The sequence below is a fragment of the Musa acuminata genome, chromosome BXJ2-9 (genome assembly GCF_036884655.1).
Source record: "Musa acuminata AAA Group cultivar baxijiao chromosome BXJ2-9, Cavendish_Baxijiao_AAA, whole genome shotgun sequence".
In the NCBI taxonomy this organism is placed as follows: Eukaryota; Viridiplantae; Streptophyta; class Magnoliopsida; order Zingiberales; family Musaceae; genus Musa; species Musa acuminata.
In genome coordinates this window covers 5,323,930-5,347,021 of record NC_088346.1, presented here as the reverse complement: position 1 = coordinate 5,347,021, position 23,092 = coordinate 5,323,930, and the positions used below count along the sequence as shown (strand labels likewise).

Genomic DNA, 23,092 nt, shown 5'->3' with positions numbered 1-23,092 from the left:
TTTAAGAATTATATGGATCATAATATAATTTTTTTAAATACATAAATCAATGATGCTAGTAGAGTTATATGCAATTAGTCCGAAATCATCTCACCACTTGGCACAAAGCTGCAAGATCCGCCCAATCACCGTCACACTCAGATGTTGTTTGTTTCGTTGCGGGAGCAAGCAAAGTTGGGTTGCAAAGGATCATACTGTGTCAGATTGGACTTGTGTCGGGCATGGACAGACACAGACAAACATGGAAGAAGAGAAACAACCACCATGGCTACTGGACTCGGCAGGAGGGCCGGAGAAGGGTGAGCCATTCATTCATTGCCATGCCTGCTTTAGAGTAAGAGACATTTCTTTTAGCATGCCATCACTACGTGTGTGTTGCAGACAGAAGTTTGATCCTCGTGCACACAAACAACATGGAGAAACGCCATGACTGACACACAACATGCAGATGAGCAATTTGAGAAAATGCCACTGCAAGGTGGTGACGTCTTGGTCATTGCTGTCCACAGAAAACCGTGTGCCAAGCAATAGTGAATGCAGAAGGGACTAAACTGTCGTTGAAGATACCTTGACTTTGAAGTGAATCAAATCATCAGAAGGGGTTGCAGTCATTTCAGCAAGACATCAATCTTGTTCTACACAGTATATAGTGTAGAATAGAATTAGTTCTTGGCTCTCCTACTATGAGCATTGATAAGTATATTCAGTCGTATATTAATCGAAAAATATGCTTTTTCTACTTATGTTAACTCATATATTTTGATGATGTAAATAGATTTTGCCTTTCATTCATCCAACCTTTTGCATCTCGTGCAGGTTAAAGGAGGGGATGGCACTCACATGTTTAACAGCAAGAAAGGCAGCCAAAGATAAAGAAGAATCAGGACATGCACATCAGCATAAAGATGATGCTTACCCCACCCTCGAAGGGATAGGAAAAAGAGGAGCATGGAGCTAAGAATTCAACAAGACTAATGCTTTGTCAACATGAGGATGTTGTGAAGGTCTAAAGAAACACACCAAGTATTATTAGATTAAGTATGAAAGGTCTTTGGATTCAAGTTTGGTTAGGAAAACCAAACCGAGGGAGAAAAGGATGAGATGGGAAAAGATTTTGACATTATATACATCAACATATTATGCATATTTCAGTGGTTACAAGCAGTAAAAGTAATTATTGGAGAGGTCTTGTTTGATGTATTTGTCTGTCAGGATGATGATTAAGATATTACTGGAGTTCATATCAATTGTCCTATGATTCTTAACCTGCTAAAAGTATCATAGCAATATGTCGGTGCTCATCATTGTTCAAACATCTGTGGATCGAAATTAATTAAAGGGGTAGAGATTCTACGTAAATTCACTTTTATATTATGTTTGACGAGTAATCATAAATCAAATCCAAAACCGCAGGAATCGACAACTCGATGCAAGCCATCTCCGGCACAAATTCTTTGGTGTTAGCTTGTAAACAAAGCCAAACGAATCAAAAGATGGATTTGACATCATTAGATTAAGCAACTGCAGCCCCTCCTCTTAAGCACACAAACCCACAAGTTTCCTCCCCTTAAAGAAATGTTCCGCCCATAGACTAAAGTAGGGGAAGGAGTCCCAAATCTTGTTTCTTGGCAACTGCTGTTGGACGGTGAAGCCTTTTATAATATGGAAATATTATATGGATAAAGTTAATGATTTTTAAATTTATCCCACTAAATTTATTATATATATATTATTATAAGACTTAAGAAATTAAACATGGAGTTGATCTATGTTAAAAGGACCATTAGCAATTTAGTTTACATCGATAATTAATTTCATGGTCAAATCGAAAGGGATGTTTTATACTAATTCACTTCCAAATTCCTTTAGAAAAAAATAAATTTAAATATTTATAAAAAAATAAGTGAAAATAATAATTTCAGAACCTTAATTGACTATTTAAAATATATATTTCTCATAACTAAAGTAATCGAATTTAGAATCAAGAATATGAGTGTTAAAGCCTCAAAACATTATAAATATTTTTTTACATTTATTACTTTAAATTTATATATGATAATAAAAAATTAATTTAAGATTTAATATATATATATTTATAACTCATTAATAATAACCAACATGAGTTTATTAAACAGATACTAATAAGAGCCACATATATGAAATATTTATATATTCGAAGGGATTTACATGTCACATTATGTTATTTCTAATCTTCTATATAATATATCTATTTTCAAATAGGTAAAATTATATACACATCAGTACAAAATTTATGATATTTATATTTGTCACTTTAAATTTAAGTTTAGTGTTTATATCTCTATAAAACTTAAAAACCTTAAACAAATATAATACAGTGAATCATTTTAGTTCAAACTTCATTTAATATTAATATCCTTCATGTAGTAAATTAACCTTAATAATGAACAAATGCATATATATATATATATATATATATCAGTCCAAATTTTATGATTTTTATATTTTTCACTTTAAATTTAAGTTTAGTGTTTATATCTCTATAAAACTTAAAAACCGTAAACAAATATAATACAGTTAATCATTTAAGTTCAAACTTCTTTTAATATTAATATCCTTCATGTAGTAAATTAACCTAATAATGAACAAATTCTAATGATAGGGTTGGATTTGAAATATATATATATATATATATATATATATATATATATATATATATATATATATATATATATACCATAGGGATAAATATGTTATTCTCGAACTTGCAAAAGGGTAGATGTGTAAAAGTATCATTTTCAGTAATAAATAAGTAAGTAAATAAATAAATAATAATGCAATACATATACTTACTAAACTGAGTCCAACTCGCACCACCCACTCCCACCCACCCACCCCCCCACATGCCAACAACCGGACGTGGCGATACACTGCATGCCCCCTCCTCCCCTGGCCTGCTCCTCACCTTGACACCAACACCCTTGACAGGCCCCCGGTCTTGCACGGCACACCATTGCTCCCACCCAATAATTGCCTCTGTTCCCTGTCACTCTGACTTCTGACCACCGCACCTGCCGCTTCGTCGCCCCACCGTCTTCTTTCTTATCCTTCTCCCCGTGCGTTCCCCCCACCCATCATCGTCCTACCTAAACCCACCTTTTAATATGGCTTCTTCGCAGGTTAAACTACTCGCTTCATGTGACCCACTCACATGTGAGACTCCCGCTTTGAGGATTTGGTGTTTAGTGTGTCTCGTCATGATGGGGACGCTTTGGTCTCCGATTTTGCCCTTGATTAGTTTTAGGGATTTACGCGTGGATCGGAGCCGTCGATTGGCGGCTGGATCCATCTCCGACCGCTTGCGTGGCCGCCCCCGGGAGCCCTTCTAAGATCGCCCGAGAGAGTCGCTCGGGGAACCGAGGAGACGGGGCGCGCCGGGGGTGGTGCTCCCTCGGAGCAGGATAAGGTTGCGGGAGGGGGTGGTGGTGGGATGCTGCCGCGTTCCGTGTCGGAGAGCGGAAGACCAGGTGGTCCGACGGACCGAGGGGATACCAGAACCGAGATAAAGGGTGGGAAACGCGAACGGGGAAACTGGGGTCGGGAGGGGACAAGAGGGGCGGTGTAGGGTCTCTCAGAGACAGCGAGGAAAAGGTGAGGAAGATTGTATTTGCGAAAACGCCCTTCCGCCTCTCCTCGTTAAAGCAGGAGTGGTTCCTTTCCCCCTCCCCCCTCCCCCCTCCCCCAACCTTTTCCTTCTGCTCATTTCCTCCGCCATTTCCTCCTCCTCCGTGGTGATTCCTAGGATTCTTCTTCGGCGCCTCGATCGCGGCGTCTCGAGCAACCGGGGAGATCGTTGTTCTAGGAAGAGGTAGATTCCTTTTTTCTCTGGGTGATTTTATCTGGCTGTGATGGTAGCGTTTATCTTGCTTTTCCTTTCGTATTCCTGGAGAGGATTTCTTAGATTTGGGGTCTGGTCGACGACTGTGGGATTTTGCGGTGGAGGAGTGTAACGAGGTCCGCGGGTTCCCCATCGCCTTGGTGTTCTTTGCCCCAGATCTGTGGTTTCGGAGGAGAATTATCGCCAAAGGCGGCGCTCTTCTACCGTAGCGCTTACGGTGAATCCGGAGGCGTAAAAGGGGTGCTTTACGCGCCTCCGGCGGGGGTCAAGGGACCAAGCACCTGCGGTTTCAAAAGTGTGACGGAGGCGAAGAGTGGGGAGCGTCGCTCGAGGCGCTTGTACTAGCGTGCCTCGTCACGAGAAGCAAAAAAAGTCAAATTTGCAGAGGAGGGGTCAGAAATAGGAAGTTCAGATTCTATTTTTAGCTGTGGCACCTTTCACCGAAGTAATCGAGTATTCATTGGCATTTTGCTAGGGGCTTGTGTGAGGGTGCATATTTTTTGGGGCTGCTTCAGAATTAACGCGATAATCTCGAGGGCTTGTACGATTATTTAAGCTGCTTTTGGGGCTTGAAAGTGCAGAGCCGGCTGTTCTTGTTGTTTTTGTCTGTAAAGTTGAGCGTTTACTATGACTGCGGCTTCACCGAATAGTTCATCCACAAGACACGGTTCAGGTTACCTTGATTTTCTTTTTTCGTTTGATGCATGCCATATAGAGCTGATTTTACTTTTTTGTTCTCATGTTTGATGTTGTTGTCATTTTTTTTAGTTCTTTATATATTTTTGATCTGATGCTTGAGTTAAAATTTTGTGGAGATTAATATGGCAGCAGATGTGATATCGAGATTTACCCGATGAGTAACTGGTTTTTCAATCCCTTCAAATTTCGTCATCTTTTTTAGATGGTGCTTGTATGCTAAACTTAATCTACTTTAGAGGGGTTTCTTGTTAGTTCTAATATGCTTTCCGGTTTTTTTTCGTATACCTAATTTTGTAAGCATTCGTTTTCTGAACTGGTCTTGGATGATCGCCTTGTTCTCTTCTCTGTGGATGCTGAGTATGTTCGTTGAATTGAGATTATTCATTTGGTTCTGGTTCTTGGATTTGGTCAAGGAACCTCTTTTGCCTCTCTTTTCATTTCATCTATCCTCCTGCGTTGAAGATCCTGTAACGTTTCCAGATTTCAGGAATTTTGTGTTCCCGTTTCAGGAGATATAGTTATATTGCTTTTTCATTTACCATCTTATTAACTGCTTGTCATTTATAGAAAAAATTGGCTCTAGATGCTGAGCTCAATATTAACGTTAATACTTTTGTTCCTCGCTGTCGGTGGAAAATTTCTATATCTAGGGCCCAGTCAAGATGTCTTGTACCCAGAACTATGGAAAGCCTGTGCAGGACCTTTGGTTACTCTACCTCGTGAAGGAGAAAGGGTTTATTACTTTCCTCAAGGTCATATGGAGCAGGTACTTCATACATATAGTAATTTTTGCATCTATTTTCTTTCTATATGCTTTGTCTTTCAAGAGTGATCAAGCGGACCTGTCTAGTAAGTTGCAATGTCCATTAGATCCTGCATATTTTTGTTGGCCCTTTGTGTTGATCTACATTTTCGTTCTACACCATCTACCATCTTCGAGTAAAATGTTCCACCGCCTGCTAGCGATATAGCCCCTAATCTTTCCTTTAGGACAGCAGAGTTGATTAGTGTTTCCATTAAACTCGGATTACTTGAAACAGTGTTTTGAGTTAAAACTATACAGTTAAAATGGCCTATTGTCCAAAAGATAAGATAACTGGATGCAGATACTCATATGTAGATTTTCTTTTCTGTTGTCTTGTAGCTTGAAGCATCAACAGATCAAGAGCTTGACCAGCAAATGCCCTTGTTTGATCTGCCATCAAAAATCTTATGCAGGGTAGTTTATGTTCAACTTCAGGCAAGTCACTTACTTCCAAGACATGATTTAACTGAGTATTCACTTGTTACCCTTCGTCCTTCATGTTTAATTCACTGGTGGACTGAATTATGTTCTTTTGTTTTGTGTACTTATTCAGGCCGAGCCTGATACAGATGAAGTATATGCACATATTACATTGCATCCTGAGATAAATGTAAGTCTTTCTTATTTATCTTTGACTTCTAGATCATGCCACAGTCTATATCAGTCAAGATTTTCTGATGCTCTCCTTCTAAAGATGGTTTGCAAAATCACAAAATCAGAACATAGTTATTTTCTGCTTCATATTATAATATCAATGTGTATCTTTAGAATACTGATTCTGTAAACAAAATGAAAAGTTTCTGTTTCTAATTATTGTGTGACCTTGGAGTGACCACAACCAGTAACCTGATAACTTTGCTTCCTGTAAACTTGCCGTTTGACCTTGGTTTCATTTGATGCTTCTTTGTTTTCCTAGCAAGCATATTTTCATTTTTCTGCTGACCTCTTTCACTTGTTACTTCTATATTTAATTAGCAAGGTGAAGTTACCAGCCCAGATCCTCCACTGCCTGAGCCTAAAATATGCAACGTCCGTTCCTTCTGCAAGACACTAACTGCATCAGACACAAGCACTCATGGGGGGTTCTCAGTGCTTAGGAAGCATGCAGATGAGTGCCTTCCTCCACTGGTCAGTTGCTGTTACGATGTTCATATTGCTTGTATGCCCGTTGATCATGTGTAACTTGCATTTACAATTTGATAATTTGTTTCACTTTGTCTATTAATTTTCTTTCTTGCTACTTTTGTTCATTGGATTTGACTCAGAATCCACCGTGGCAAGAATTGGTTGACTTTGTTTTTCACTTTGCCTAGTAATTTTGTTTCTTGCTACCTTTCTTCATTGTTTAGGATATGACCCAGAATCCACCATCGCAAGAATTGGTTGCCAAAGATCTTCATGAGAATGAATGGCGTTTCCGACACATTTTTCGAGGTACATGCATATATTGTCAAATTGCTATAAGTAAGATAATTTCTGCTACTTTTTTGCTCAATGTCACAAAGTTTTTTCTCTGTCATCCGACTTTCAGACTAGAAGTCTAGAACTTTGTTTTTTGTCAGGATAAGAGAAGTTTTGATGTTTGAAGTCTATTGTTCTTCCATTTGCCATTTCATTCATTACTTCATTACTTTCTGTAGTAGAATGTGGCAACCCTGTTTGACTTCCTAGGAGAAGGTTGCCACTGTCTTTTGGTAGTACATTTCTATTGTAATTTTTCTCGGAGTACACTGTGTTTCAATGGTTTGATGTGATAGTGATTTATGATGGTCCATACAAGTCTCTTAATTAATGCCTAACATTTATTCGTTTAGTTGGTTTTCATATTTGTAAATTTCTAGAGGTTTGTTGTCTTTTTCATGCCACCTGCAGTACTAAAAAAAGAAATATGCTAATATGAGTTTCAAATTCTCTTTCAGGACAGCCCAGGCGCCATCTGCTCACAACTGGTTGGAGTGTCTTTGTTAGTTCTAAGCGGTTGGTAGCTGGTGATGCATTTATCTTTCTAAGGTCATGGCTACTCTGTTGGCACTTATCTTTATTATTTGTCATTGAAGATACATGTTGTGCTCATAGTGGACCTTGTTGGATAAAAGATTCCTTTAATCTTGGGAAATGATAATGAAGTTCTTGTATCCCTGTACATGGCAGAGGTGAGAATGATGAGCTACGGGTCGGTGTGAGAAGGCTTATGAGACAGCTAAATAGCATGCCATCGTCAGTCATATCCAGTCATAGCATGCATCTTGGAGTTCTGGCTACTGCATCTCATGCTATTGCTACAGGGACTCTTTTTTCTGTTTTTTACAAGCCCAGGTTAGATTCTTCTTTAGCTGTACCATTGTTTACTTAAAAGTAAATGCCAAGTCTGATGTTCCTTTCTTGTTTCCTCGATCTCTATCTCTCTAACAAGTAACATGAACACATACTCACAGGCAAGCATGTTAGTGGTGTTTTGTTTTAATTGGATTAGCAATGCAGGTCTAGTTTTATCAAGCTGCTTGGTTCTCGAACATTTTTGTCCGACTATATTGAGTTGGAAATATTTCCATCATTGTATAGGTTTTCAGATGAAAACAGAAACATGAAATATCACACTGGGTTTCCTTTTCTCTGCTCTAGTTTTTCTAGTAATTGCTTGATATGCTTCTAGTTTGTGTAAGACGCAAGGAGCTTTGCGTTGTGTATGTACTCAAATTTGCACAATTTTATTTAAAGGCAATTGATCTATTAAAAATTGTTCGTTTTTTCAGGACAAGTAGATCAGAGTTCATCATAAGTGTCAACAAGTATCTTGAAGCCAAGAATAACAAATTTTCTGTTGGAATGAGATTTAAAATGAGATTTGAGGGTGACGAAGCCCCAGAACAAAGGTACTTATGCAGTCGATTATAATGGTCACCAAGTACATTATGATGTTAAATCTGCAGTTAGCAAGGTACTGTTTTGCACTTTTACAGGTTTAGTGGTACTATAATTGGTGTAGACACCGCATCATCTCGTTGGAAAGATTCAGAATGGAGATCCTTGAAGGTGGGGACTTGTTGTTATTGGGCTTCTATGCATTATGCCAACTGCAAGTTTATCATATCAACATAGTTGATATTGGTGATTTTAAACTTTGGTTGCTGGATGCATTTGTATGTTTATTGCCTTTGTTTCATAAGTGGCGGTTTGATTTCTATGTTTAGGTCCAATGGGATGAACCTTCATCCATCCCACGTCCAGACAGAGTTTCACCATGGGAATTGGAACCACTTCTTACAGGTACTCCAAACTCTCAACCAGTGCAGAGGAACAAGCGGACACGACCATCGGCTTCGCCCACTATAACATCAGATGTTACTCCAGCGTTTGGTATCGACTTCTATACCTTTTCTATGAGATAGTTGAACTCAGGTTATTCTGAAGTTGTCCCTTTTTATCGATATGCCATTTTGGATGTTATATGTATCCTACAATTTTGTTTATTTCCTTGGTACTTTTTGTAGATACGTAAAATTATTGTTCCCATAATGCAGTGTATCCTCATTTAGTGTTGTTACTGTCAAACAACACTCTTAAAATTGTTTTATCATCAAACAACGTAAAAAAATGGTTGTTTTCATTATTTAAGGCTTCTTATGAATATCCTGGTTTGTTGTCATGTGAGTTTTTTTCAGAAAAAAATGAAAAAAACTTTCTACCTTTTTTTCAAGATGGAAACTGTAAACTGAAAACACGCAAAACATTGAACCTGTTAAAAGTTTGAAGGTAAAAGTACAAAAGACCAGCAAATCTTTCTGTTGATGGCATTTGTAATACATGCATAATCTTATATCACTATTAAGAAACCATCATTAATTTAAGATAAATAAAAGATCCTTATATCTTATTTGTTTATTTTAGCCTTTAATTGGTTTTTCAACATTTTTTAATTAGCTCTCATGCTGTTGCAGGTTTATGGAAATCTCCTGCTGAGAGTACCAGGACATTCTCAGTTTCTGGTTTGCAAAGAGGAACAAAACTACATACATCGTCCTGCCCTACATCTCAGTTCTTATCAGCATCTAAGCCTGGCTTGATTGAATTTAATGTAAGCAATAAATCATCAGCTGCTAACATCCCCATGTGCCGGCCAATCACGTCAGAACATCAAACTGATTCTTTTGGGGCAGATAAAGAACATAGTGAAAGGAAGCAAGAAACTAGTACAGGCTGCTGGCTGTTTGGGATTCAGCTAGTTGAGAGTTCTGCGGTAGAGGAAATATCTCCACTGACTACCATTTCTTGTGTTAGAGATGAACAACCAGTGACATCTTTAGATGTAGAATCAGATCAGCAATCTCAACCATCAAATGTCAAAAGGTCTGACACTCCTGCAGGCAGCAATGAGCCAGAGAAGTCATGCTTAAGGTCAGCCCAAGAGTACCAAAGTCGGCTATTGAGGAGCTGCATCAAGGTCATTATAAGTTACTTTTTTCTTCCCGGTTGCTTCTCTGATCACCATAGCTTCAGTGATCTGAATATTTGTAGTAATACTTTAGTACATTGATGTTGGAAGCAGTTAATTTCTGCAAAAAGAATGTCTGACATTCAAAATGTACCATAATGATCCTTTTACTTTTCTGCAGGTTCACATGCAAGGAATGGCAGTTGGGAGGGCAGTGGATTTGACTAGATTATATGGATATGATGCGCTCCTTCAGAAACTGGAAGAGATGTTCAATATTGAGGGAGAGCTTTCCAGTGTGGTAAAAAAATGGGAGGTAGTCTACACAGATGACGAGGATGACGTGATGATGGTTGGTGATGACCCCTGGCAGTAAGTCTCTAAAACCATTCCCTTGTACTAAACTATGAGAAAGTTCCTAGAAAATGAGATCTTCAGTTATCAATCTGTGACTAGTTAATTGATCATTCTTTGTCGTAGTGTCTCAGTGTGTCATATTTATTATGATTGGATTTCATGCACTTGCAGTGAGTTCTGCAGCATGGCAAGAAAAATATACATCTACACATGTGAGGAGGCCAAAAGGCTGACTCCCAGGGTGAAGCTTCCAGCTGTTGGTGAGGTCATCAGGTCCAAGAAAGCCGCAGCCGATGCTGACGCCACGGGAAACAACCAGGAAGATCAAACTTGAGTTGCTGATTAGGATTGCTGACTCAATCTACGAGTATGAATCTGCATATTTTGTTCTTCGGCATAGTCTGGCCGTCAGATTGTAAGCTTGCGTAGACCATGTTTGTTCTTTTGCCGAAGCTGCTACCAAACTGGTCACACCGTTTCGTGCCGCTAACATAAGCAACCAAAAAGATGGATAGGGATGGTGCATCAATTTAGGGCTCCCATGTTATTTTCTGGGTCATGGTCTTGATAGCTAGGCTGATCCTTGCAGGAAGAGTCAAAAATAACTTGTGTAGAAGGGATAAGGAATTTGAATGGAGGTTGATGGAAGTCAGTCACTATGTCTTCTGTTGTCTCCTTTTTATTTTCCTTCCTCACCATCAAATGGAATTTGTATATATCTAAATCATTATGATACTGCATTATTGCTTTTTATCTGATTTATTAAGTTAAAGACTTGCCAATGTTGCCTCTTATGATACTTTCATGCACATTAATATCAAACTGGGCATGTCATGTATCTACTGCCACATACATGTATATATTGAACTAGACTGTTAAATTTGTTACTGGTTGTGTTCATGCATATTATCTGATGTAATTTTTTTTGTTCTTTTCTGCACTAAAATTGCTACTAAAACATTTTCTTTGAGGTTCCAATGTATGTTTTGTTCCTAGAGAATGTCTAAACCATTTGATTTAACATAAGACTTATGATTAGATATTTCCGAGTACATAAGTTTCTCCATCATTTAGGTACTTGGTAGGGAATAATTCTCCCAAAAAAATAAATATTATTAAGATCTTTGCTTGCCTAGAGATATTTTGGATGGAAGAAGTAAAATAAAAAAAGACGATTTTCGACACATTAGAAAATTACGTATTTGTGTTCCAATCGGGTCGATCTCGATCAAATTGAGCCACTGCTATTTGGGTCGTCAGATCATGTCTGATGCTGATCGGATCAGATCAGTTCACACGGGGCGCCCAATTTATTTGTGTTCGAATGAGGAGTGCCTTTTTTGGTTCACCTGTTTTGGTCGAGGCAGGGAACTGAATGTATCACTCTTCAGATGGCGTTGTGGTGGATGATGTCAGCCATGTTATTCGGGGCCACCTCTCTTTTTAGCGATCGAACCGTGTTCGCTGTCTCGAAAATTGCACGCCTTGACTAACATTACCCATTAATTATTATTCCCACGACCTTTTTCCCGCTCCCGAATATTTCCAGGTATTAGTTCGTCGAACGGGATCGGACGGCCAGGATCGTTCTTAGACCCTATAACTTTGTTTGCCGCCCTTGTTCGTGTCTCCACCGTTCTCACGCTTTCAGGAAACTCGCACTCGCCCTGTGCCCTAATTCCTACAACGATGAGGTTCTCCCGCTTCCTTTCGTCCAGGTAATCGATTTCCTTCCTTTACCCGGTTACCGTCTCTTGGCTTCTCCCTCTGTCGGGAAAATCTTGATGTTCTTGCTTGTCGCCTCAATCCCACCGGACGAAACGAACCTCTCCAGTTCTTTTCGTCCTCGATATTAGACGCCTGGCAACGCGTTCAGATCTGTTCAGAAACGATCGATGGCCCAGTTTCTTTTCTTGATTTCTTTTATCTACTGAGAAGTTGCTCGTCTCTTTTGTCGTCGCAATCCCACATAAAGAAACGAGACTCTCTGTTTTATTTCTTCTTCGTTATGACACGTTTCTTATTGTGTTGAAATCTGATTATAGATGATGGATATACCATGTTGTAGTCTAACTGTTTGTCAAATGGTCTCTGAAGTATAAGAAAGGGTTTTGCAGTACAGTTATCCCCATCTTTATGGCAACCATGACTGAGTTGATCACTCTTTCTTCTGGTTGAGTGGTGGTTTAGGTTTTGCAAACTGTGGTGGTTGGTAGGGATGCGAACGAGACTCTCTGTTTTCTTTCTTCTTCGTTATGAGACGTCTATTATTGTGTTGAAATCTGTTTATAGTTGATAGATATACCATGTTGTAGTCTAACTGTTTGTCAAATGGCCTATGAAGTATAAGAAAGGGTTTTGCAGTACAGTTATCCCCAACTTTTGGCAACCATGACTTAGTTGATCACTCTTTTTTCTGGTTGAGTGGCGGTTTAGGTTTTACACACTGTGGTGGCTAGTAGGGTTGCGAACGAGACTCTCTGTTTTCTTTCTTCTTCGTTACAAGACGTCTATTATTGTGTCGAAATCTGCTTATAGATGATAGATATACCATGTTGTAGTCTAACTGTTTGTCAAATGGTCTCTGAAGTATAAGAAAGGGTTTTGCAGTACAGTTATCCCCATCTTTTGGCAACCATGACTGAGTTGATCACACTTTTTCTGGTTGAGTGGCGGTTTAGGTTTTGCACACTGTGGTGGTTGTTAGGGATGCGAACAAGTTGAGTTTTAGGGTTAAGTTCGCAATGCAATTCATGTTGGAAAACATGGGCCATGTTTTTGAAATTATCTTCTGACCTGTATGATCTGTAGTAGCATCACAAGGATTTGTATTTCAATGACTAGGTGCTACTTGTAACCTTTAGTTGCAGGTAGTTGAAAGAAGAATAACTGAGCACAGTATTTGTGGCATATAATTAATGTGTCAGCAGATGCTGAGCAATCAAGTCTACTATTTCTTGCAGTATTATGTGGATTTGGCATGTGATTTTTTTAAAACTTAGTACATGATTATGATATGATGTCTCAGTTTCACCCCAGACACATTATGTTGGTCATTTGGTTATGTTTATGAATTCTTTAGTGTATAATCAACTAAAGAAGGTTTACTCTTGGAGATTCTGACACACTATCACATAACATTGCAACCATGCTTGCTTGGGTACAGCTATTCTGTTATATTTTGCTCAAAGATATTGCTTTAACATATATATGAGTTTTGCTATAAAGCTATTAATATTCTGTGTAAACTTGCCAGTAAATCTGTACTGGGGAGAGCTGCTAATATAAAGGATTCTTATTGGTTGAAAACTCAACATGGTTTTTCAACTTCTGGACCAGATCTTGTGACAGATGGTATGGATTGAATAGAAGTCTAGTTGTGTTTTCAACTTAACAAACAATGCATTCGTTCACCACCTTTTTTTCCTAGCGGGGAGCACATCTATTGGAAGATTTGCAAACTACACTGTTTTTAAGGGCAAAGCTGCCTTATCGATGAAACCAATTCTTCCAGCTATCCGAGAACTGGATGTATGTTCTATTTGTACACCTATTCTGCACTTCTCAGTATAGGTGTTGGTTTGGACTTTTAACTAACAGTATGCTTGTAGCAGTCTAGGAGTTCTAGAGTATACAGAAATGGCTCTGTTATTTTGACATTTTGGCCTGCTGTTGGACAAAGAAAGTATGATTGGGAAAAGAAGCAGGTAAAGAATGTATTCCTAATTCTTTTTTGTTCTTATTGGAGCATTTCTATTTGTTGTTTTACTTGTCTAGCTATTATTAGCAAAATTAGGGTGGAGTTCTATAAGATTTTGTTTGCTGAACCACAACTTTGTTGATTTATTTTGGATCGTTGCTTGTTCATAGGTCTTTGCTTTGTCAGCTACTGAAGTTGGAAGCTTGATTGGCCTAGGTCCTACTGAATCTTGTGAATTTCTTCATGATCCTTCGATGAAATCGAGGTTCCTGATATTTGATCGTATATTGTTGAGAGCATTTTTATTTTACATGTTGTTTACTTCAAATTATACTCATACTTTCATTTAGTAATTGAATTGCAGTTTAGAAGGCCAGGTGAAGAAATCACTATCAATTTCCCCATTGGGCAATGACAATGGATACTTTATAAACTTATGTAAGTCATGTATGGTTTCTTAGTTAATGTATAATATCACAATGAGTTTCTTGTTTTGATTATTTCCTCCTCCCCTAGTTATCTTGTGGTAATTTTTAGCAGAAATCTCAGAAGATATTATTGTATTAAAATAGAAGCCTCTGTTGCTTCCAGTCTCTAAGAATGACTGATATTTCAAGCTGCTCAAGTTACAGGGAGATTAAGCTAATCAATCATACTATAGAAACTGTCATTGAGTTTTCTAGTGTTTGATTTTTCCCTGTCATATACATCAGGTTTGATTTTTTTTTTTTTAGTATGCTTGGACAACCTATACCATGTTAAACAAGAGATATGGCAAGATTGTCTTCCATACTATACTTTTATGTAGTGAGTGCTCCAAGAAGTTACAAAGCACCACACTATGTTGTCCATGAGCATTACTATATATCTTGTATATGTAGTAATTTTAAGAATTTGTATGAAATAGTTCCATTGTATTTTCATGGTTTTGACTTATGTGCTATTCCTTCTCCATTTTGATAAAACTAATCTTCCAATTACTGTCACTGTAAATTGTTGGAAAAAGGATGTTATAGAAAACTAAGTTGTTTTTTTCCCTTTTAAACCATTGATAGCTTGATGATGGACGGAGTTGGGTATTTGGAACATGTAAAAATAGAGATGAAAACCCATTTCCAAAAAGTGGAAAGTCCTGATTGCTGTGAAACTGGTAGTGGTTTTTGGAACTTTGCATTTGGTTAGCATTAATCGAGCTTTTACAGGGTCAATTTGCTTACATCTTCCAGTTAATGATTACTTCCCTAGATGAAAAACTGCATTACCTCTGTCATTGAAGCATTCAGTTTACAAAACATTTATGGACAAGTTTAATCTATTTCCACAAAACTAAAATAGAAAAACTAAATGAAAAATTAGTGGTCTTGCCCTACAAGCATCCTTGTCCTAGAGAGGCACACATTGTCTAGTAAATTGCAATTCAATACAGAGCAACTTTGAGTGGAAGAATCAAGAGAGAAACATGATATTTAAAAGAAATTGGACATTTGTATACCAAGATCGAATGTACTTTGTATCTGACCTTTTCTTTACATTTTGGAGTACTTGGAGAGGCAGAAATAACATCATTTTCTGTAATTTTTGTTTTTATTTGTTTATGATCAATATTTAGCTTTATCTACTCCTATTTATTCCCGTTAATGAAAAATTTTCTTTTCTGCAAATTTGCAAACTAACATCATAAGAGATTGAATGGACAGCTGTTGTAAACAACATCCAGAAGACAAATGAGCGACTTTCAGTTCCAATTTCCAAGGCTGAATTCACAGTTATTCGCACAGTATTAAGTGTAAGATTCTCGATGTGATGCTGCAGTTTCTTTCTATCATGAATTCTTCAAGATTTTCTTTTGATGAAACTGTAGATCTAACCAAAACATAAAATGAAGCCAATCCTTGATATATAGTAGAATTTGGGTGCCTTTTTTTTTTCATATTTTAGATGACGCATGATGTGCTGCATCTCAAATGTGTAAATATGCATGCATAATCATAGAATTAAATCCCACTCCTGCAACATAATTTGACAGAATAATTGTCCTTTAACAACACCTGCAATGTCAGTTCTAAGCCCGGATGAAAATGATGAAGTACATTAGGTCATTGACAACCAATGAAAAACTTTGTTAGATTTCAAGAGCATGGATTTTAACTGCTTTCAGTATAGGGATTGAATCGACACACATGGCTCATATGGCAAAAGATTGACGTTTTGTCTTTTAACAACATCAGTGACTCAACTTTCTACATCGCTGGTTTAATTATGCAAATATCTAGCATGTTATAGACCTTAAGATTTAAAGCTCTGTGCTGTATACAAATTGTAGGTTAGATGAAATTTGAGAATTAGTTATGTAAACATGTGAGGTATGTGTAGAAGACTCTTTGTGAAGGACTGGACAAGTGACAGATTTATTAGGGTGTATCTGCAATTTTTTGTACTGTGATACAAGTTGGTTGTCGTGTTTCTAACATACATGACAACCCTAAAGTATTGGTTGAAACTGCAAGTTTTTTGTACCTTGAGACAACATAGTATACCTATTAATTCGTAAACAAATTAGTATTCTAACATACAAGGTGCCTTTTTTTTTTTGTAGTATGTATTGCCACATATCATGGGTTGGCCCCAGGCCATGATGAGAGCACAACAACCAACCACTGAGACAAAAACGTCAAAGAGCCGACCAGATCCCATTTTTGAGTGGGGAAGGTAACTCAGCACACTTTTCCAGCCTAGTGCAGTCTTTGTTCCCAAAGAAACAGTGGTGTCGGCTTATTGTCAGCGTAGAACTTGCATTGTTGGATGCTCAGTATGTCATTTGAACTTGCTGGACAATAGAGGTACTTGACAGAAGTGGTGATTTATGGTTCTGTATTGGGTTTCCTTTACAAAACCATGAACCGAGGATGCTTGCAAGTGCAATTTGTGTTAGTTTGTGGCCATGATATCTGCAGAAAACTGTACTCTTTTGTTTGGTAGGATTACTTAGATATCATATTTGCTGCATGCACCATCATGTTTCGAGAGGCCAAACAGGATCACGAGGACAGGAGATTTTGCATCAACTTTTTAGATATGAGTTGAGCTTTTACTGCTGCATGATATAATCTAGGAAGTCATGCTATGTATTTCTGGTGCATATTGGATGCTGCATGTCTTGTTTATCATCATGTGCTACTACCCTGGTGAAAGAGAAGGGGGGGGGGGGGGATGGGATTTTGGCATGCGTATTGTAGGCCATAGCAAAGCCATGAGAGAAATCTCAAGGAAGCCGTGTTTCTTCCTTGCTCGATGAAGGCTGGCACTGAAAAGACTCGAGGTTTAGTTAGAGCTTCAGCTTAGTATTACGTGGGTGGTGGTGGTGGGTCTGAGGAGCCACAAGACATGACCACCCTCCCTTGACAAGAATGCTAACCTCGAGAACGACGAGTGTGGAAACCATTCACACACACACACACACACACAAAAGGGCACCCAAATCCTTGAGAAAGGAAAACATCACGAGGCAGGAGGCTTTTATTGCAAGCTGTTTTGGTCAGGGAGGAAGATGTACGGTTGGAGTTTGAAACGAAAGAGAGACCGAGAGAATCTTTACATCGAAGTCGCTGGTGGCATCCGGACAAGCTGTGTTAGACATCTGGTGAAGTCGGTCCTCAGCCTGCCTAGAACCACCGAGACAACCCGACTTGGTCTCGAACCTGAGAAAGACGCAGGAGCTGGAACCGCCCCCTCCACTTGTATGAATCACGGAGACAACCTGACTTGGTCTCGAGCCTGAGATAGACGTAGGAGTTGGAACTGTCCTTGGTGAAGCCGAGCTGAGTTTTAAGGAATATTAATTATTTTTTCTTTGATCGTGATCGGGAGTAGAGGAGTTACCCCGTGCTTTATCCCTCCGATGTCTAAATATTTTAATTATTATTATTTTTTATTGAAAAACCCTCAATTTACAATCGGGAGATCTTAACAGCTTCCGATTAGAAAAACCTTGTCTAAATTCCTTCTTGATCCAGAGAATATTTGTCAATTGTGATTTATAGATAAAATTCGGTACCGCTATCTGCTAGATCAATATTCACGTTTTTGTTCTCACCAACAAAAAGTATCGGCCGTCTAGCTCCGTACAGGACCCCGCCGGGGCCAATTTACTTCAGCGATGAGGGCACATGAAATTATTTACACGATAGCGAAGAAAGCCAAGCCTTGATGTCTCAAACGATTGACCCTTTATCACGGAAAGTGTCTTAAGCCAGACTGGCACAACAATATAAGAGTTCATCTATCTTGTAGCATGATATCTTCATCCAATTGCTTCGTGCTGCGCTCCCCTCTGCTGTCTCGCAGAGCTCAGATAGCCCGTTGCTTCTTTGGGCTCGAAGGCGCAGCATTAAATCTGTGGATGAGGAACTTAAAACAAGGAACAAAGACGACGTAAAGGGCACCGAGGATGAAAGGTGCCGCAACGATCCAACCCAACAACTGCAAGAACATGTTTAACGCAAAGTGTTTTGTTAGTCGAAACATAATTCTTATTATTAAGGACAAACTACTTAACTTATAACGAGCAAAATGTGCGGTTGACGAACCGCATGGAGTACACTGATTAGGACGTCTCTTGAGGCTTCACCTGTTACCACCTTCATCAGTGCATCGGATGTCAAGGGGAAATGAGGACCGCCAGAGATGACTTCGCCAAGGCGCAGGAATGGTACAACCAGACTGAGAAGAAACCATAAGTGATAGCTATCAGAATTCATAAAACTAATACAAGGAAATCAAAGCTAAAAAGGCAACCTTTTCTTTTTCTGTTTTATGATGGGAAACAAGGTCTAAGCCTCTAAAAAGATCATTTTGCACCACAGAAAGAGAAAGTAATTTTATTAAATGCCGCGAGGGGATATCAATAAGCCTGTGAAGGGCACCAGAGCCCACACACAAGGAGTAGCAATTCACAAACATGCATATCGTGCATGAACATATTATTGCATCTACTTGCGTTTGAACACTAGATGAGAGAAAAATGCCTCCCAGGATCAAGAATCTTGATAGTAATTCGATAAAAATAACAATCATTGTGTTTAGAAAAAGCTATTAGTGCATTAAAACTACCAGGGAAGTTTTAAATCAAGATTGTGCATATACAAAACATATAAGCCTTACTGTGTTTGCAGTGTTATCAGAGAACATAGGAGTGAGTGAGAAACAGTGAAAGTAGGAGCAAGTCATAAACAGAGAGAGAAACAAGCAAGTCTGGTGATTAGTATGGAGGAACACGATTGATTCAATGAAAAGTGAATATTGGTTTGGTGCCGGGCGAAAATTACCTCAACTCAATTGGGGTCGCAACAAAGTTGGCAAGCATGACACTTGGAGCATGGCAACGGTTTCCAATTAATCCAATGGCCGCACCACAAAGAAGAACCGTGGTCCCTGGTAACAAAAGAACATTTTAGTAGAGTACAAGTATTTTAAACTATAATGTGCTTATGGCATGTGTGCATGCACATCAGAACAATTTTGAACCAAGATTGCTTTCCAATCTGCACATATCGGCAATTACTTGTCATGGACTATACCAACCATAGAGGTCAAAAACAATCTCCTGGTCCTGCAGTATCAGAGTCGATAAAGAAATTAAATATCTTAATGAGATGGAGAATCACACATAACAGTTACTTCATAACAGCTATCGCGGCTGCATTTTTCTTATCCAAATGAACAAATTCTCAGATTCGTATCAGAATCACAATAACACAATTAGGTTCTTACATAGACAAACCTAGAAATTCCGTTAACAAACACTAGCTACAAGAATCTTGACTTCAAACCTGGAGAAAGAAACAAGTTCAGTTGTACCATTCCGAGCCCTTGAAAGTGGTTCAAGTAAATTCATGGGAGGTACCATCATAATCTGGTCAGGTAAGATAACTCATCATTAACTTGTTGAGCCTAGACTATTAGCTCAAGATTTTGGAGGTATCACAGAACTTAACATCTTCATTAAGGCCCAAAGATAATCCAGAATCAAACCCTCGCTGGAAAATAAAGTTGTCATCCTACTCATGGTAGCTGACCTTAGCGTATTCTGCTCTGATACCATTTGTCATGATTCCAATATGATAAATGACCAATTACTTATTGAGTCTAAACCATCGGCCCAAAATCAAACGTAGGACTAAATTTAGAAGTTTTACAAGTACATCCTGGTCTCTATCATCCCTAATGACATGCTGTGTGGGAGCATGCACAGAGTCATTCAATTTACTAGTTGGAGTACATAAAAAATTATCATGTTAACAAGCTTTCATGCCATCAATCGGTTGCCGTATTTTCCAACTTGGAAGCCAAGCTTATAGTGTACAATATCCATCTAAGAATCTTATATCTCTTCAGCAGTACGACGATATTGAATAAGTTTGAAAATGGTTTATCAGTGCCATCGATCATTAAGCAAAGACTGACATAAGCATACTTTGAATCTTACCACAAATGGGAAACACTCCAAGGGTGACGCCAAGAGCAGTTGAAAATGCCAGTTGCTTCGGTTCTGCACCCCTGCAGGCAATTATCAACTCGACATCATTCAAAGCTACCATTGTAGCTGAAATCAGCACCATAATGCACAATTTGCAGTAAGGCAACAAGAGTATGGACGAATCACAGGATCAGCAAGAAACACTTGAGGATGTTATAGAATATAAACGGAGATAAAGATCCGAAGAGAAAATAACAGATCAAGATATCTCATGAGACCTCGAAAAACTCAGATCTTGAATTGCAACATCAATCTTACGACGGCTGGGAAGTCGGAAAGCACCGATTATTACGACGACCACACGGCAACAGGCACAATCAATTCGAATCTTGCAATGCACAAAACCCAAAAGCTGCTAAGCTCGAAGAGTACCTTCTAATGATTTGCATAAGTGGATCCACGACCTTCGTCTTGAGCCACGCCGTCAAACCCACTCCCCAAATCGGCATCTTTACCACCAACTCTCCCGAAAAAAGGATCAATTCTTTTTCTCGCTCTTTTTCTTGTAGCACTGCACTGATTCAATAACTTCCTCAAGAGGAATAAACAAAAAGAAATCCAAGAAAAAGCTTCGAAGCAGACCAAATGACGCTAAGGACGGACGGAAACAAGGCTCCGCAGGATTAATTTCGAGACGGCATACGAGCTTGGACGAGGAAGAAGGTAGGGATTTTGAGCTGCGGACAGGGTAAGATATCCCTTCTTCGATCCTTTTCTTGATGACCTTTTCGTGCTCATACTGAGAAGACCGGTTGTCTCGTTCGGCGGTATATTTGGGGAACGGACGGACACCAAAAGAATCCATACCCGTGGACCCCGCGTCATATCTCTGAGAGAGCCCGCATAAGTGAGGAAGTTACGTGTATGTGTTTTGTGTACTCTCCGCTACAAGAAGAGGGGGTTAGGTTATCGGACCTCCTTTTGCGGGTCGGATCATGAGCTCAGTAGTACTATCTGTACCCATTCGAACGGGAAACGAGTTGAATCCCCTGTTAGAGGCTTATCGGATTCTTTGGTTGACACGTTTCGTACCCGCATCCGTTTTTCCAAGCCCCATCGACCGGAGAGCTTTGACTCGAAGAATTCGGCCTGTGGAGATATCCGTGGACGGGAGCTTTCCCTCTTGAGGTTCTTCTTGGGTTGATCACCGAGAGCGACGGCGAACGATCTTGGGAAGCAAGTTTGGAGCCTTTCTGTGGCTTTCGGAGAAAGCTTTAAATTGAAAGGTATGCGAGAAAAAAATGAGGAAACGATGTTGAACTCTCATCCCCCTCGGTTCAGTGCAGGAATGGAGACCGCATGCAGTCTCATCCAAAGAAGCTGTTTACAGTGATGATTACTGGTCGGCAGCAGCTGTCAATGATCGTGAGGCTTCGGAGAGGTCAGTGGAAACAAAGGCAGCAGCTCCGGCTCGGCGTTCTGCGATCTTGACCGGGGCGAAGGGTGCAAGTAGAACCGCCTCTCCTTGATGGCCTTCTCCTCCTCCTCCTCGTTCAGCTCGTCGCATATGCCAAGCCCGGCGAAGCCGGTAGAGGGCGACACCAGCGCGGTCATCAAAGAAGGCGACAGCACCGCTGGACCGACGGCGGGCTTCATCACGGGGAGCTTGAGCCGGGAGCCTCGCCTCCGTTCATGGAGCCGCTTGAGGCCTGCCACCTTGGCGGGGGCGAAGGGGGCGAAGGGGGCAGCGTCGGGCGGCTGCTCGTGCGGGCCGGTGAGCCGCTGGACGAGCTCCTTGAAGGTGGCGGTGTCGGTCTGGACGAAGGTGGTGGGGCATCGCTGTGGTGCTTCTCCGCCATGCGGCTTCTCCATGGATGCTTTGTTGCGTGAAGCGATAGGCTTTTGGTGTCTGCATGCGGTAAGAGAAGATGGCATTATAATATATATATATATATATATATATGGCAAACCACATCACACATTATTAATGCTTCTTATAACGCTAACAATTCCTATTGATGCTCATATCTCATCTACAAAGAGGACCATAGAAGAACCATCTTAAATGTGGTTCATCTTTGAGGGAGAAGAGGAAAGGCCATTACAAAACTTAACAAGAGACTAAGAATCTTCTTATACAGATTCATCTTTTCTCTCGATAAAGGCAGCTATTAATGAGCTCTTTCTGGTTTGATTAAGCTTGTAGCTTAATCCAGAGGCTATACAAGGAAGAAGAAGAAGGAGAACGGTTGAATTCTATGACTCTTGTCTTAGCTAAACAAAGTTAATACATACAGGCAAAGGACATCATAAATTGAAGGAAACGATCAAGTGCTCAAATCACTGCTTTTACGAGAGATTAAAACGCAGGCATTGGATGAATTCAAAATCCACAAGAAGAACATGCAGTGTTGTATGATTCAACTATAAGAAGAACAAAAGATGAAACCTTGAAACAAAGAACACTGCTAACGAGAGATGATCAAAGGTGGCCAAATTCGAGTAAAATTGGCAATTGCTCGCCGCGGTTTCTCCGAATCGATCTGAAGTCAATAAAAACAAGAAGTTTGGCATCAAACAAGAGGTTCGAATGATGGGGACATGCTGTTCGCGTGAAGGACTTCACAGGATATCCATTCTGGGACGAAAGAGAAGAGTCAAGACTAACAAGAAGTAGGTTTGCAGCGTCGGGAGTTTTCTTTTGGTCGCAGTGTCCATTTTAGGCTTTTTGTTTTGTTAGATGGAAC

The 23,092-nt window shown here is 39.5% G+C and overlaps 4 protein-coding genes and 1 long non-coding RNA gene across 12 annotated transcripts; 3 read left to right on the top strand and 2 right to left on the bottom strand.

Moving 5' to 3' along the window:
* The first annotated feature begins 89 nt into the window (after positions 1-89).
* LOC135622216 (uncharacterized) lies at positions 90-1,247 on the top strand. Its single transcript, XR_010491006.1, has 2 exons — positions 90-299; positions 382-1,247. It is a non-coding gene; the product is annotated as an uncharacterized LOC135622216 (long non-coding RNA).
* Positions 1,248-3,370: 2,123 nt separating this feature from the next.
* LOC135622757 (auxin response factor 7-like) lies at positions 3,371-10,952 on the top strand. Of its 4 annotated transcripts, none has more exons than XM_065124897.1 (16): positions 3,371-3,847; positions 3,941-4,269; positions 4,353-4,550; positions 5,227-5,342; positions 5,721-5,816; positions 5,935-5,991; positions 6,357-6,509; positions 6,731-6,815; positions 7,301-7,391; positions 7,533-7,697; positions 8,135-8,254; positions 8,342-8,414; positions 8,573-8,738; positions 9,320-9,822; positions 9,995-10,185; positions 10,342-10,952. In XM_065124897.1, exons 3-16 carry the CDS (start codon positions 4,505-4,507, stop codon positions 10,502-10,504), a joined length of 2,025 nt encoding a protein of 674 aa, XP_064980969.1. In that variant the 5' UTR covers positions 3,371-3,847; positions 3,941-4,269; positions 4,353-4,504; the 3' UTR covers positions 10,505-10,952. The 4 variants fall into 4 exon arrangements, with proteins under 4 accessions (XP_064980969.1, XP_064980970.1, XP_064980971.1 ...); XM_065124898.1 differs by having other exon boundaries at positions 3,929-4,269; XM_065124899.1 differs by lacking the exon at positions 3,941-4,269.
* A 785-nt stretch (positions 10,953-11,737) lies between these two features.
* Positions 11,738-16,812, top strand: LOC103997521 (single-stranded DNA-binding protein WHY2, mitochondrial). 2 transcript variants are annotated; one of them, XM_065124891.1, is made up of 8 exons: positions 11,738-11,888; positions 13,427-13,524; positions 13,601-13,701; positions 13,782-13,877; positions 14,041-14,135; positions 14,235-14,308; positions 15,568-15,656; positions 16,467-16,812. In XM_065124891.1, the coding sequence occupies exons 1-8, from the start codon at positions 11,860-11,862 to the stop codon at positions 16,581-16,583; spliced, it is 699 nt and encodes a 232-aa protein (XP_064980963.1). In that variant the 5' UTR covers positions 11,738-11,859; the 3' UTR covers positions 16,584-16,812. The 2 variants fall into 2 exon arrangements, with proteins under 2 accessions (XP_064980963.1, XP_064980964.1); XM_065124892.1 differs by having other exon boundaries at positions 11,739-11,888; positions 13,785-13,877.
* Positions 16,813-18,073: 1,261 nt separating this feature from the next.
* Positions 18,074-21,225, bottom strand: LOC135622756 (uncharacterized). 4 transcript variants are annotated; one of them, XM_065124893.1, is made up of 6 exons: positions 20,988-21,225; positions 20,778-20,916; positions 20,355-20,425; positions 19,195-19,300; positions 18,457-18,589; positions 18,074-18,349 (listed from the first exon to the last, which is right to left on the bottom strand). In XM_065124893.1, the coding sequence occupies exons 1-6, from the start codon at positions 21,208-21,210 to the stop codon at positions 18,218-18,220; spliced, it is 804 nt and encodes a 267-aa protein (XP_064980965.1). In that variant the 5' UTR covers positions 21,211-21,225; the 3' UTR covers positions 18,074-18,217. The 4 variants fall into 4 exon arrangements, with proteins under 4 accessions (XP_064980965.1, XP_064980966.1, XP_064980967.1 ...); XM_065124894.1 differs by having other exon boundaries at positions 20,778-20,907; positions 20,988-21,157; XM_065124895.1 differs by having other exon boundaries at positions 20,778-20,901; positions 20,988-21,157.
* LOC135623998 (VQ motif-containing protein 31-like) lies at positions 21,226-22,217 on the bottom strand. The gene has a single exon (XM_065127465.1). The coding sequence runs from the start codon at positions 22,215-22,217 to the stop codon at positions 21,762-21,764; it is 456 nt and encodes a 151-aa protein (XP_064983537.1). The 3' UTR covers positions 21,226-21,761.
* Positions 22,218-23,092: the final 875 nt, after the last annotated feature.